This window comes from Oncorhynchus tshawytscha, linkage group LG29, assembly GCF_018296145.1.
Source record: "Oncorhynchus tshawytscha isolate Ot180627B linkage group LG29, Otsh_v2.0, whole genome shotgun sequence".
NCBI classification, from domain to species: Eukaryota; Metazoa; Chordata; class Actinopteri; order Salmoniformes; family Salmonidae; genus Oncorhynchus; species Oncorhynchus tshawytscha.
The window spans coordinates 11959490-11974816 of NC_056457.1; the positions used below are offsets into that span (position 1 = coordinate 11959490).

Below are 15327 nucleotides of genomic sequence, written 5' to 3' on the forward strand. Positions count from 1 at the left end.
CTCAACGTGCATGTGACATTAAAAACTTGAAACTTGTAAAATGACTCTCCTGTGGGAACGCCATTGTTTATCTTCTCTTCCTCATTAATAATCCACCATTTCTCTTTCTCCCTCTCTGCTCTCTCCCACTTCCCCCCCCCCTTCCTTCTCCTGTCTATCCCTCTCCTTTTGAGTCATTCCTGCTTTTTGTCTTCATTGCTGTCTTTCAAGCCCCCCAAACCTCCATTTCCAGACCATTCTTTCCCCCCTCTCTGAATAATGGCGGAAACCCCCATCTTAGCCAGTGGGAGGGGAGACGAGTCGGCCGACCTGTGACGGACAGCTTTGTATGGGGCTGGCCGCTCACCCTTTGTTCCCATGCCAAGTAAAATGGAGGGAAAGGAGAGCGAGGTGGAGAGGAGGGGTGGTGGATGGGGTAGGGGCTTCATTCATGTGTTGAGCTGGGGCTTTTGGTTTTCAGTCCCTGTGGTGCGAGAGGGGAGGGGCACACGACGACCCTGTTGTAACAGCACAACAGTGGAACTATTTAACTCACCGGTACTCCACCGGCACGCTACAGGCAGGGCTTGGAAATAACTATTTTATTATACACGGCAGGGAGATGGGGGTGGGGGCCACCAAAAAAACTGAACTCATGAGGGCCTGCAGTGGCTTGTTGGTCTGTGTACCCACATACATCTTAGCGGCCTCCCTGATGAGAGCGAAATAAGTTTTAAAGTTAATTTCATGCAATTCTACACTTTTTGCCATTGGGTGGAGGCAAATGTTTGCGGTTTTTAATATATGAACTGATGATCTATGGACCCCACCCCGGTTGGTAATTCAACCATGCTTTACTAACTTACCAATCTAAAAAAATGTAGCTGACATGGGCTAATTGAGTAACTGCACAACCAAATTTTGAAATTGTACGTTGTGTATTCTATTATTCTAACTCGACTATAAGTTGAGGCCCTGACTGAGTTCCAAAAATAAGTTGTGAAATTGGTCAGTGGGCCTACAAAAGGGAGGCCTATGCCCATCCCTGATATAGGGTGTCCAATCAAAATGCTTCTTTTGACCAATGGGTAAAAAGTCAATTGTGTAGCTGGTCCCAACCTCCTATCTCTATCATCTGTTCAAATGTTTTCACCCATGTAGGATGGCCAAAATTAGGGTGACAGTCCAATGGAGGCCAAAGGAAAAAGTGGTCAAAAATGAGGACAATAGCTTTGTCAGCTAGGTTGGATGCTGTGCAAGAATTAAGGCTAACTGACAGGCACACCGTTGAACTCATCTTTCTTCTTGAGTCTGATTTTGAGACGTAATATTTTTTACATTTAATTCAGCTCGTGTCATGCTAATTTAGCTTTTTACGACCACTTTGCAGATGACCACCGCCGTGAAATCCTCAAGGCGCTGTGAGAAAGCAGCACCGCTCCATCAAGAGCTTGGTGCTTATTATCGGATGTATTAGCTTACACAAAATCCTACTTTTTGGACATAATGCTAATGAATGCGTTGGAGGAAGAAGCCACTGAACAATTCAGAACACAAAGAATCATATTTGTCTTGGAAAATGTCATTTTATAACCAAAGGAAGTTAAATTTCATCACAAGTGTGTTTTCACCCACTCTGGGCAGAGTTGGGTAGACATTAGGGGTGTTAACTGTACACGAACAGGGACCTCTGTTTTGGTCCGCACTGTGAACCCGAATGAATCCATAAAAAGTAAAAACACTAGGCCTATATAGCCTATCCTGAGTTGTATGCCATTGCCTCATGTAAATCTGAGCTGAAAAACATTGTAGGCTATTCCGTTAAAACTACTAGCGCCTAGGTGCACGTTGTAAACAAAATTCGAATCATAACTGGGGCATTTCAAACTATCCTTTTGTGAGGTGCAGCCTGGTACTAGTTCTGTACGACGACGAGTGGTGGGGTTGATAAACCAGAATTGGAGGATCCTCCATTTAAATCTCCAGTTTGGCAACATTTTGGGTTCACAGTGGATTAGGCTCTCTGACAGTAGGGTTGTGGATAAAAACGTAAACAATAACGTCGCCACTGCTCAATGAGAGTAGCCTATGAAGAGTGGCACGTGTAGCTTGTTGTTGTCGGCCAGTCACAAGTCATCAACGCGGCACTACAGTCATAGAGCCTACGTGTGTGGCAAAGCAAGATTATCTAATTAATGGGAGATGGAATTAAAATATTGGAATTAAAAGTTAAATGAAAAGGATATGCTACAACGACCAAGAGCCTACAGCTACTTAATAATCTGAATGGAGGTGTTGTAACTGTAGGATAAGAAAGCACATGCCGCCTCAATGAGCCTAGTTACCTTAGCTTAGCTAGCTAACTAGCTTCTCTCGGTTTGATGCAGTCAAGACGGGTACTATATAATCACATTAAATAACCTAGCTATGACGAACTAGAAGTTAGTATACTAGCGTGAGTTGGCTTGGTATGATTGGTTGCTGTCTCTCTCCCTGCTCCGTGTGACTCGCTCACAGTACACACACCGCATGCCCCCTCCTACGCCTGCTAGAGCGTCTCTCGCTTTATCAGCTCTTGTTAATAAAGTAGATTACAAATGAACTTTTCTGCTGCTTCCCTCACAAATATTTGGACCTGTGAAGACCTCTACAACACAACCATCCCTGTCACAATAGACAACGCCAAGAACATTGTGAATGCTGTCACAGAAGCTGGACTTAGGCCACTGATAGGGTGCTTTTTTAGTTTTTTGCATCTTTTGCCAAAAAACTGTTGACATTTCTTTTTCCCTCAAAAGTGGGACCCCAAAACCTCAACACGTATCAAACCGTAGGTTTGGTGAACCTTTACACCCCTACTGGACACCCTATATTTTACATTATGGATTACATTAATCGACTTAATTGAAGTCAAACACATGATTGAGAGATTGGACAGGAGAGCTGGGACACGAGATCTGCATCCCAAATGGTATCCTTTTCCCTTTGTAGTGCAATACTTTTCAAATGTAGTTCACTATGTAGGGATTTGGATATGCCATTTGGGATGCACACATGCTTTCACATGCCAGTATCAGAAGGAACCTCAACCGGTTTGTTTCTCTACCCTGTCTCTTTCCCCAGTTATCACCATTCTAGTAGTACTGGAAGGAAACCAGCAGTACAGTAGTGTTTATACCGCAACAGACTGCACTGGTGCTATGTATAGAATAATATGAGTGTTGTCATGACATGAGGCCTCCTATTCAAGTGACTGGCCAAGTTACTCCCTCAACCAAATCCTTCCAGTGCTGCTCTTCTCTCCAGCCGGGGTCCTGAAAGAGGAGGCCATCACAAAAGCATTTGTTCCCCATGACTCTCTCTCCCTCCAGTCCCCTTCCCCCCCTTTTCAGCCCCTCACCCCCAGCTGTGTGTGTAGAGCTAGGATGTGATTAGTAAGAGTGGTGGAGTAGTGTTTGGCACTGGATTAACTAGGAGACGGAGGAGAATGACTACAATAGACCACACCGCCCAGTGTGGCTTCCACTCAAATCAAATTGTATTTGGCACATGCGCCGAATACAACAGGTTTTTACCGTGAAAAGCTTACTTTACAAGCCCTTAACAAACATTGCAGTTCAAGAAATAGTTCACATATTTACTAAATGAACTAAAGTTGAAAAAAATATTTTAAAAATATAATAGTAACACAAGAAAATTACATAATAACGAGGCTATATACAGGGGATACCACAGCCGGGGCAATGTGTGGGGGTACAGGTTAGTCGGTAATTTGTAACGTGACTATGCATAGATGATAAACAGTGTGCAGCAGCAGTGTGAAAGCAAAGGGGGGTGATCAATGTAGATATTCTGGTTGGCAATTTGATTAATTGTTCAGCGGGCTTATGGCTTGGGGGTAGAAGTTGTTAAAGAGCCTTTTGGTCCTGGTCTTGGTGCTCCGGTACCGCTTGCCGTGCGGTAGCAGAGAGAACAGTCTATGACTTGGGTGACTAGAGTCTAGGACAATTGTTTTGGGACTTCCTCTGACACCGCCTAGTATATAGGTCCTGGATGTTAGGTATCTTGGTCCCAGTGATGTACTGGGCTGTATGCACCACCCTCTGTAGTGCCTTACGGTCAGATGCCGAGCAGTTGCTATACCAGGCAGTGATGCAACCAGTCAGGATGCTCTCGATGGTGCAGCTGTAGAACTTTTTGAGAATCTGATGACCCATGCCAAATCTTTTCAGTCTCCTGAGGGGGAAAATGTGTTGTCGTGCCCTCTTCACAACTGTCTTGGTGTGTTTGGATCATGATAGTTTAGTGATGTGGACACCAAGGCACTTGAAACTCTCGACCTGCTCCACTTCAGCCCCGTCGACATTAATTGGCACCTGTTCTGTCCTCCTTTTCCTGTAGACCATGATCAGTTCCTTTGTCTTGATCACGTTGAGGGAGAGGTTGTTGTCCTGGCACCACACTGCCTGTTCTCTGACCTCCTCCCTGTAGGCTGTCTCATCTTTGTCGGTGATCAGGCCTACCACCGTTGTCGTTGGCAAACTTAATGATGGTGTTGGAGTCGTACTTGGCCACACAGTCATGGGTGAACAGGAAGTTCAGGAGGGACTAAGCACGCACCTCTGAGGGGCCCCGGTATTGAGGATCAGCGTGGCAGATGTGTTGAGGCCTACCCGTACCACTTCCTGATGAAAAAAGAAGAGGTTGAGAAACGGAGGGGGAAATTAAGAGGGGGGGAGGGATTGAGAGGGATAATATCAATACTATGTAATTCCACTTCCTCCTTCCTCCCCGTAGCCAGCTTGGAAATGTGTGTACAGTAGTCCCATTGATCAGATGGTTGAGCGCTTAGTTAATTCAGGCCAGAAAGGCTATCTCAGCCCATGTTGAAGAAACTCTGCTTGAACTGTGCCCCACTGATTTGGTCAGTGTTTCTGCCAAAGAGATTAACCTATCAATCTCTGGTTTTTCCACTCAAAATTATGTTGATTGCTTGTCTGGGCTCAACAGTGACTTAGGGTTTCTCCAGATTCATAACTTTAGGGCAACAACAGGATACTACAGAACAGCAGCCCTGTCTGGGTTTTTCATTAGCCTTTTGCACATTGTGTGTGTGTGTGTGTGTGTGTGTGTGTGTGTGTGATAGTTTGATTGGAGAGCAGCTTGAGGCTAAATGAAGTCACTTGACTAGAACACTGAAGCCTCTGTCTGTCCCATGGAGCTTCAGCTCAGCAACGCACCTTTACACAACACACATACCCCTCTTACTGTATGTCCCTGTCCCCCTCTCTTCCCTCTGTTAGTTGTGGTTCACTTTCGGTCAGGGCTGTGTAAGGCAAAGTCTGGGGTGTATTCACTAGGAAGCAAACGGACCACAACGGGGAGGGTCTACCTGAATTTGTCCAATAAGAAACTCCTGTTTCAAAACATTTCTACGGTGAGCACTAATGAATACATTCCATGTGGGGGCTTTCTTCTTGTGGGGGCTTTCTTCTTATGGGCTCCCAAGTAACCTCACCGCTAACTTGTGCTTGGAAATGACCGTGATCATCAACATACTGCCATTATATATGTGTGTGTGTGTGTGTGTGTGTGTGTATATATATGTGTGCACGCACGTCCGCTGCACTGTAGGTTATGGGCCTTGCAGTCTCAGGACACAAACACACACACGCTCATTTCTCCCCGTGGATTTACTGCTCTATTCCAGCACACACAAACACCACTAAAACCAACCATGAACCGACGCTCGTACGCATAAACACGCAAATATGCACATGAACCGTTCTCCTTCCTCACCTACAGTAGCGACTATCTAACCTAACCGCCCTTAATAAGCCTCTGTAAACCGTACAAGCTGTGTGTATACTGGCAGGTGAATAATTGCTCACGCAGCTCGGAAAGTTATGTCAATCTACAGTAGGAAAACCCTGGCGAAGTACGCTCTACAAGTTCAAATGAAATCTGCTGTTTTATGGCTGCCTTCAAGGAATAACACCATCTGAGAGAAAGGAGACTCTCTCTCTCACTCACACCTTAACCCTGAGAGGGGTGTAGATAAGCCAAGACAGGCTGCAGCTGTGTTTTTGGGGAGTTGCAGATGGGACCCTCCCAGTGCTACTTGTCACTACTCACACACACACACTGCTCCTGTGGGGTGCTCTCGTATACATCATCCAAGCAATTCTCTGTCATCGGCCTCATGGGTGGCCAGGTCTCACTGACTGACTCCACAATGAGTTGAAGTCAGGCTACAACCTGCAGTAATCTAGTAACATGGTTGGCATGGTACAGTCAGTGGCATTTCAACATCAGTCTCATCATTCATCCAATGTTTGAGAGCTTTTTCATTGGACTAACGTTGAGACTAATCTAGGCCTACCTAGGGCTGTTGTGGGGACCGTATTACCGCCACACCGGCGGTCACTAGTTATGAAGGTACTCAAATGACTGTTTGTTCACGCTAATTAGGCTGCTCTGATACTGCTGATGGTCATTAGTATCCTACCAAACTTGCTAACTGCCTGGTACACAGCACTTTCATTGTCCCTCTAATCACTCTGACATCAATGCAAATGTGATTGAAAATCTAATCAAACATTTCATGAGAGCCCATGAGCTCATGTTGCGCAACATTTCTACAGGCTATGCAATTGCGTGAGAACAGAGTGATGGCCTTTACCTAAAAAGAGGATCCCATCAGCTTTCTATAGGCTAGGCCTATTTTATATTGTATTTATTTCTCAACTTTACTAATATTAAGCACATTGCTTATATTTACCACAGGCGTATAGCCTACCTGGCTGACATGACAATAAACCACGGAGAAAAGCGTCCTCCATTCGCTATTGAAGTGCATAGATGACATGTATTATATCACTTGTGAATGATGGCCAGCATAAGAAACAATGCCTTTTTTTTTGGAACTTGTTCGAATCATAGTCGCACACCTCATGTAGCCTAGCCCGTAGGCCTATATGTTTTAATATGGTTTGTATCACAACTAGAGTGGCCAAATAACTTCTACAAATGAAGCACATTTTAATCCGCTTTACAAGAGGTGTAGGAGCCTACAAGTTAAGACAGACATCGGGAACGCAACTGCGCACGTCTATATCCAGTTCCTGAGGTGCATATTGAAGATCTTGGCAGAACAGTCCACATTTTGTCAGCCAAAAAGATGATTAGGCCTAACAAACAGCGCAAGCACTAGCCTATATCAATCTACTGATGTCTGTCTTTACTTGTAGCCTGTGAGAAAGTTTCCAATCATGTGATTGAGCCATGCGAGACACTTCGAATTGCGCATCACACCCAGGGTGAAGGGCACAATGCAGCACTCCAGGCCGCAAAAGGCCTGGATTTTTTTTAGGGTGCATTACCGCCACAAAGAGAATGCCGGTGAGAAATTCGAGGCATTATCAAGTGCTTGTCAAATTGTGAATGAGAGACTGATAAACTCTACAGGCTGCGCAAAAAAACTAAGCAGAGCTCATGCCTTTTCAAGCAACTTTTTTCAAATCATCATTAGTCTCATCATGCAGCCTTGTATTAAAAATCAAAACATATAGCCCAACGTTTGTACAACCACTGAAGTTACATTAATAACTCTAGCAGTACCTATTTATTAGTTAACCGCGCAACATAGAATAGCTGCGTATGTACACTCCCTCAAGTTGTTGTTTTGGAGAAAAAATATATATTTTTTATTCTCCGACTTGACTTGGGAATGGGCGTTTTATGAAGAAGCACCAGAGAGGAGACTGTATGACCGTGATGCGGCTGTGTTGGCTGGCCACTCTGCAGCGGGCTGAATGGCCGTCTTTGTCAGTGGGGCATAATCGTCCGTTCTCGGGACTGATTGCATTACGGCAGGCCAGCCTGCCCCTCACTGACTGGGTTCTGGAGAGACTTTCTGTGTCCCAAATAGCACCTTAGTTCCTTTTTGTAGTGCACTACTTTTGACCAAGGCCCATAGGAATAGGGTCCATTTGGAACGCAGACTCCGAGAGGGGAAGGGGAGGGAGGTATGGAACGTATCAAGAAGTTTTAATCTACATTGGTATGGTCTCGCATGGAGGAGTCTTTCCCTCAACTGTTTTGGTGTCTCCTGTTGTCCTGACTTATGTGGTTGATATGGGAACCGATGAACAAATGTGTCTGTCTCTGTGTCCATGAACTTAGTTGACTCCTGTTGAATGTCTGTCTGTTGGTTGGCAGAATACGAAGGGGGGGGGGATGCGTGCTCTCCCATGGCTCTAGAGTAAACTGTTATGCTAGGGGTGGGTGACTGCTCTCTCTGGGCCTGTCTTCCATCTGGGCCCGAGCTGCAGTTCACATGGTCCCCCAGCTCTTATTTCCTCTTCCGGTCACCTGATGCCTTTCACCTGCCAGAGCCACTGTACGCCACCCACAACAGCTCTCCCTGCCAGCTGCCAGACCTGGCCCTGACACACGCATGCACACACTCACTCCTACTCACTCTCTCGTGCGCGCACACACTCTCCATCACGTGCACACACTCCTTGGTGAGAGAGTGCAGCTCACCACCCGGTACCAACCAAATACAATATATTCTAACTAAGAGAACAGGAAGTATTCTTCCCTCTGGCAGTTTAATTGTAGAGCTGTTTTCTAGCATGTCATATTGTTTGCATCCCAAATGGCACCCTATTCCCTACATAGTGGACCACTTTCGACCAGAGCCCTATGAAGTAGTCCAATATGTAGGGAATAGCATGCCATTTGAGACGCAGATACTGTGTGTCTACTACATTGAGTTTCTGGCCGACAGGCAACAACAACACGAAGCTCAAAGGGAGCCCTCGATTCACTCAATCGATATGCCGAAGAACGTTTATGCAACTTCCCCTAGAGACAGGAGTTTTTCCGTGGAATTGTGAAACACTTTGATTGGTGGGAACCAGTTAGCAATTTCCAAGATTTCCAAGTTAATCATGTCAAACACACAAACCAATGCCTTTCACTCAAGGGAATCCAATATGTCACATTGAGTGTATCAAAGTCGATTTTTGGTTCAGGCTCAATGTCTCCTGATGACTTGGAATGGTATTCTGATTGAGAATCATGGATGTCTGAGTTCCTTCACATTGTTTGATTTGCTATGATGCCCTCATTGCCCTGGCAGACACTGGCCCTCTGTGGCTGCAGACTCACGGGGATGATTGAGTATTTAATGGCTGCATAGTTTGGGACCTGTTCCCTATGTCTGCCTGCCAGGCCGTGTAGCAGAGGACACACCGCCTGCCCGCCCAGCCACCCGGTGCTGCCTGCCTGCTGGAGGAATGTTCTGAATGCCGTCCCCTACCCTTTCAACAACCAGCCTCTTGTGAAAATACTTGGCAACGTAGCCCGGGCCTGAGCAGAGCTCTCCTATCCAAAGCCACTGTTATTTGTTTGCCATAGTGACGCGAGGAGGGGTTTTAGGGACATGCCGATGGAATTGGTTCAAAGAAAGCTGTAGGCTAGGCCCGTTCTGGTAAAAATACAAGGACCTGTGTAGTGGTATGTTTCTGATCATGTGTTTGCAACCTGCGGTTTGACAGTCTATAGAGTGTGGTTTGAGGGGTTGATGGAGTGGAGAGAATTGAGCTGGGAGAAATGCTGATCAATTGTGCACTGCATCAAAAGTTCCACAATCTAACTTCTGGTGAACAGCACGATATACAGTCGATTGAGCTCAACCCTCTGCATTTAGGTGCCCCTGCCAACTCTTTGATCGCATTGACAAATGTTGAGTTGACTGTTTGGGTTTAGCATACATGCTGCAGTTTTTGAGAGTGTCTTAACCCAGTGGGAGTTTAGATAGGTTAGCGACTTGAAGGCTTCGATGGAAAGGGGTCATCGTCTGACCCGGGTCATCGACTGACCCGGGTCCTTTTCCAAAAAGGAACCGTTGATGGCATTTTTCAATGCGTCGGTGCTCTTATTTAACAAAAGCTGGTGTGTTTTGCAAAACACAATCTATCTTTTTGTCCAAGCTTTTTGTTGTCCTAACCCAGTAATTCCCTGTGTCTGTTCAGCCTTTCTTTAGACTTCTGAACCTGCGGAAGCTGGGCCTGAGTGACAATGAGATCCAGAGGCTCCCTCCTGAGGTGGCCAACTTCATGCAGCTGGTGGAGCTCGACATCTCCAGAAACGGTTAGGACACACACACACACACTTTGTCGGTGGCCCCCTCTGCTGGGGTCAAAACCAGGTTCAATACCAGCATATTGCAACTATGCATGCAAATTACCACAATGAACAGACAATTATTTTAACGACCAACTAATAAATAACAAATGCTGCTTTGGCAAGCATGCTGCAAACACCACTTTCAGAGAACCAGCAAGAAAGTAAGACCAGACAAGCTTCACAAAATACGAGCAAGCAGGCAATCGCCTTATAGACCAATAGAAACGTATTCTGTGGCAGACAGTACAGTACCAACAAGCTGAAAACAACACATTCAACTCACCCATGGCCCAACTCACTCCTGGCCTTGCCAGGCCTGGTAGTTAAACACGGACACAGAAGGGCATGTAAGGAAAAGTGATCTGGGATCTAAACTCTACATATACCCCCTAGAAACCAATGCCAGGCGCTCAAATTAATCCCGCCCTCGATCGTACATGTCAAACCGATCTCAAATGTTTCCTGCTTTATTTAGTCCTAGTAGTCGCTGCCCTCTGTGTCCTTGCTGTAAATATCACATAGTGGGGAGTGTTTATATGAGACATCTGTCCTGCTGCCACAGACCGACTGCATCGGGCTGCCAGCCGAGCCAAGAGCTGTGGGAGATGTGGCCTAACAACTTAGTCCATCTGTGCTCAGCTACTGCTGCCTTGGTTCTATTGCCCAGGAGAGTAACACACTAACCAGTCTCCATGTGTCGGACCTAGCATGGATTTCATATCTTGTGTAGGTTAGGGCCAAGTTCTGGCAGTATACATACATCTAAGGTTCAGATACAGACCAACCTTAATGTAGTCCCCCGAGAGGTAGAGAGAGGTAGAGAGAGGTAGAGGAGAGGTAGAGAGAGAGGTAGAGAGAGAGGTAGAGAGAGAGGTAGAGAGAGAGGTAGAGAGAGAGGTAGAGAGAGAGGTAGAGAGAGAGGTAGAGAGAGAGGGAGAGAATTTTAAATGGTACCTATCAGGCTGATAACATTGACACTGACTGTTACTTGAATGTCTCATGTACAGTAAGAACAATATGTTAATTATCATAGTCTTGTCAATGAGAACAGGTGAAGGGGATTTCTCTTCATCCTCTTTTCTGCCCCATCCATCCCTGTTCTTTGTCCCCTTCTCCCCTCATCACTAGCCCATCCATCCCTGTTCTTTGTCCCCTTCTCCCCTCATCACTAGCCCATCTGCTAGTGATTACAAGGGAGGGGAACCTGAAATGGTGGTCTAAGTACAATGTGACCCCGCTGTCTGTCTATGGTGCTGAGTGTGCCCCCCCCCACCCACTCGCTCTCTCCGCAGACATTCCTGAGATCCCCGAGAGCATTAAGTTCTGCAAGGCGTTGGAGATTGCAGACTTCAGTGGAAACCCCCTCTCCAGGTTAGTGGATCAGTCCAGGGCTCTCTCGCTCTCTCACTCATGTCTGGGCCATACTAAGTTATCATTTGAGATGTGGTGATGGGGGGGGGTGCACGCACTTCACTAGTTCATTGTCATACTTGTGCCATATTGTGGTTATTTCCGTAATGGCCTTGAAGATAAACAACTTCAAACAATGAAATGGACAAAGAAATATTTTAACAAGTTGCTATATATTTATCTCAAGTTGTCGCCCAGATGTGTCAAAGGCTCAGAAGGCCCTTTCTCAGTACTAGATTATGTACATGAGCAAAACGCCTGGAGGAGAACGAGGCTTTGTGAGGCAACAGTACGCTGTTCACTGACCCAGAAACTAGCATGGTATTACAGAAGTGGAATGCTCGACAAGGCAAACCCTCTCTCTGCTGCAGCTTCCACCTATAGAATAGGAAAAGAACTGTTGGCAGCAGTGGTGATGGTGAGTGCTTTGTCAGATGGATCTGGCCACATAATGTGTGTCCGTCCCAAATGGCACCCTATTCCCTATATAGTGCACTACAGGCCCTGGTCAAAAATAGTGCACAGTAAAGGGAATAATGTGCCATTTGGGACACACACATAAGCAGGGGAGGAAGCTATTCCAACTGCTTCAAGGGCTGATGTTGAAGGGCCATTGAGAAACTACCTACTTTCTTTCGTGTTGTGCCGACCCCTCCCTTCGACCCCTCCCTCCCTCCCCATGGACAAAGCTCAACCCCTCCCTCCCCCCTCCGCACGCTCGTTATTCCCCCCTCCGCTAACCCCTCCCTCCCTCCCCCCCCTCCCGCGCTCGCTCCCCTCCTCCCTGGACCCCTCCCTCCCCCCTCCCCTCCCCTCCCCCGAAGACGCCCCTCCCTCCCCCTCCCCCGCCGCTCGACCCCTCCCTCCCCCTCCGCACCCTCCCTCCCCCCCCAAACAATGCTTGACCCCTCCCTCCCCCCTCACGCTCGCTCGCCCCTCCCTCCCCTCCCCCTCGCCGACCCCTCCCTCCCCGCAAACGCTCGACAATCGACCCCCTCCCCCCCTCCGCACGCTCGCTCGGCCCTCCCTCCCCCTCCCCCCCTCCGCACGCCGCTCGGCCCCTCCCCCCCTCCGCACGCTCGCTCGACCCCTCCCCCCTCCCTGGCAAACGCTCGCTCGACCCCTCCCCCCCCTCCGCACGCTCGCTCGACCCCTCCCTCCCCCTCGGCCCTCCTCCCGCACGCTCGACCCAACGCTCGCTCGACCCCCCCTCCCTCCGCACGCTCGCTCGACCCCTCCCTCCCTCCACGCACGCGCTCGACCCCTCCTCCCCCCTCGCTCGACCCCTCCCCTCCCTCCCTCGGCCCCCCCCTCCGCTCGCTCGACCCCTCCCCCCCTCCGCACGCTCGCTCGCCCCCTCCCCCTCCCACGCTCGCTCGACCCCCCCCCCCCACGCTCGCTCGACCCCTCCCCCCCCCCGCTCCGCCACGCTCCTCGCTCGACCCCTCCCTCCCCCCGCCTCGCTCCCCCCTCCCCCCCCCCCGCTCAACGCTCGCTCGACCCCTCCCTCCCCCCCCCACGCTCGCTCGACCCCTCCCCTCCGCCGCTCGCTCGACCCCTCCCTCCCTCCGCACGCTCGCTCGGCCCCCCCCCCCCTCCGCACGCGCTCGAGCCCCTCCCCCCCTCCCGCACGCTCGCTCGACCCCTCCCCCCTCCGCACGCTCGCTCGACGCTCGGCCCCTCCCCCCCTCCGCACGCTCCCTCCCTCCCCCTCCCCCGCACGCTCGACCCCTCCCTCCCCGACCCCTCCCTCCCTCCGCTCGACGCTCGCTCCCCCCTCCCTCCCTCCGCACGCTCTCGACCCCTCCCTCCCTCCCCTCCCCCTCACGCTCGCTCGACCCCCTCCCCCCGCACGCTCCCTCCCCTCTTTCCGACCCGACCCCTCCCTCCCCCCTCACGCTCGCTCGACCCCTCCTCTCACTAGGCTTGCCTGATGGCTCGACCCCCTCCCTCCCCCCCGCTCGCTCGACCCCTCCCCTCCCCCCCCACGCTGACCCCTCCCTCCCCCCGCACGCTCCTGGCCCCTCCCTCCCTCCCCCTCCACACGCTGACCCCCTTCGACCCCTCCCTCCCCCCCCACGCTCGCTCGCACGCCCCCCTCCCCTCTCGACCCCTCCCTCCCCCCCCTCCTCGCTCACCCTCCCTCCCTCCGCACGCTCGCTCGGCCCCTCCCTCCTCCGCACCTCCCCCTCCACCGCCGCCCCCCTCCCTCCCTCCCTCGAGGCCCCCCCCTCGCTCGCTCGACCCCTCCCTCCCCCCCCCTCCCTCCGCACGCTCGCACGCTCGCTCTCGGCCCCTCCCCCCCGCACGCTCGCTCGACCCCTCCCTCCCCCCCCCTCCGACGCTCGCTCGACCCCTCCCTCCCTCCCCCCCTCCCCTCCCCTCCCTCCCCCCCGCACGCTCGCTCGACCCCTCCCTCCCTCCCCCTCCGCACGCTCGCTCCCCCTCCCTCCCTCCCCCTCCGCACGCTCGCTCGACCCCCTCCCTCCCTCCCCCTCGGTCCCTCCCTCACGCACGCTCGACCCCCCTCCCTCCCGCACGCTCGACCCCCTCCCTCCCCCCCGCACGCTCGCTCGACCCCTCCCTCCCCCCCGCACGCTCGCTCGACCCCCTCCCTCCCCCCGCACGCTCGCTCGGCCCCCCCTCCCCCCCCGCAGGGACCACTCCCTCCCCCCGCACGCTCGCTCGCTCTCCGCCCTCTCGCGCTCACTCCTTCTCCCTTTCCATCTGTTTTCCTGTCTTCTGTCCTCTCATCACTAGGTTGCCTGATGGTTTCACTCAGCTGCGAGGGCTCGCCCACCTGGCCCTCAACGACGTGTCACTGCAGACACTGCCCAACGACATAGGAAAGTAAGTACACACACCAACGAAATATGCAGACCAACCACCTTGCATGAATGGGTATTTGAACTCCGACACGGGTTTCCTTCTTGCTCTAAACATTTGAACTCCTCGCTTTGTAAAATGACAGACATTGGTACAGGCCTAATTACATGACACAGTGGGCTCTCAGACAGACAGACTGCTCTGAGTGACCAGATGGATGAGGCCCATCGCCATGCCAAGTTAACCAGGACCAGCAGACACCCCATCTGACTAACCTCTCCTCCTCCCTCTCTCCTGCAGCCTGGCCAACCTGGTGACGCTGGAGCTCAGGGAGAACCTGCTCAAGTCCCTGCCCACGTAAGTGCCCTCTTTAGCCTGGCATAGTTCCCAGCCTCCCTTTTATGCTAGCAAAGGTGGTTGTTTCCTAAAAAGGAGTCCTTGATGATATGACTAGTGATTTGAAGCACAATGGAGTCCTCAATCATCACTAGTGTATCTGTTCACTAGTTAACCGCAGTAGTAGCTCCCTTCTCTTTCGATGCAGTTGTTGTCATAGGGACAGACTGGCTGAATGACAAGCTTGTCGTGACTGTGTGAGAGATTGGGGCGTGACGGTTAGCGATTTAGCCTATCTGGTTCTGACTGTAACAGTCCAGACGTCGTCTTGATGTGTTTCTGTATAGATTATAAATCTGTTCTAAAACTGAGTGTTTCAACAAGACTGTGTCTATGCAGTAGTCCCCATTTACTTCAGGGTTTCTATGATCGATTGTTCCTCTTATCCAGGTCGCTCTCTTTTCTGGTGAAACTGGAACAGCTGGACCTGGGCAGCAATGAACTGGAAGTGTTGGTAAGAACAAGCTCCAAATGACACCCTATTCCATATATATATATATATTCCCATGCTCAAACAAA

At 50.4% G+C, this 15327-nt stretch overlaps 1 protein-coding gene across 17 annotated transcripts in view; it reads left to right on the forward strand.

The window, feature by feature from the left end:
* LOC112227585 (protein scribble homolog) overlaps nt 1-15327 on the forward strand; it is a 101367-nt gene that overhangs the window by 50854 nt on the left and 35186 nt on the right. For all 17 annotated transcript variants that reach the window (XM_042308434.1, XM_042308427.1, XM_042308437.1 and 14 more), the window contains exons 2-6: nt 10023-10140; nt 11469-11547; nt 14347-14436; nt 14713-14769; nt 15199-15262. In XM_042308434.1, the coding sequence (XP_042164368.1) occupies nt 10023-10140; nt 11469-11547; nt 14347-14436; nt 14713-14769; nt 15199-15262 (408 nt within the window). The remainder of the gene's footprint in view (nt 1-10022; nt 10141-11468; nt 11548-14346; nt 14437-14712; nt 14770-15198; nt 15263-15327) is intronic.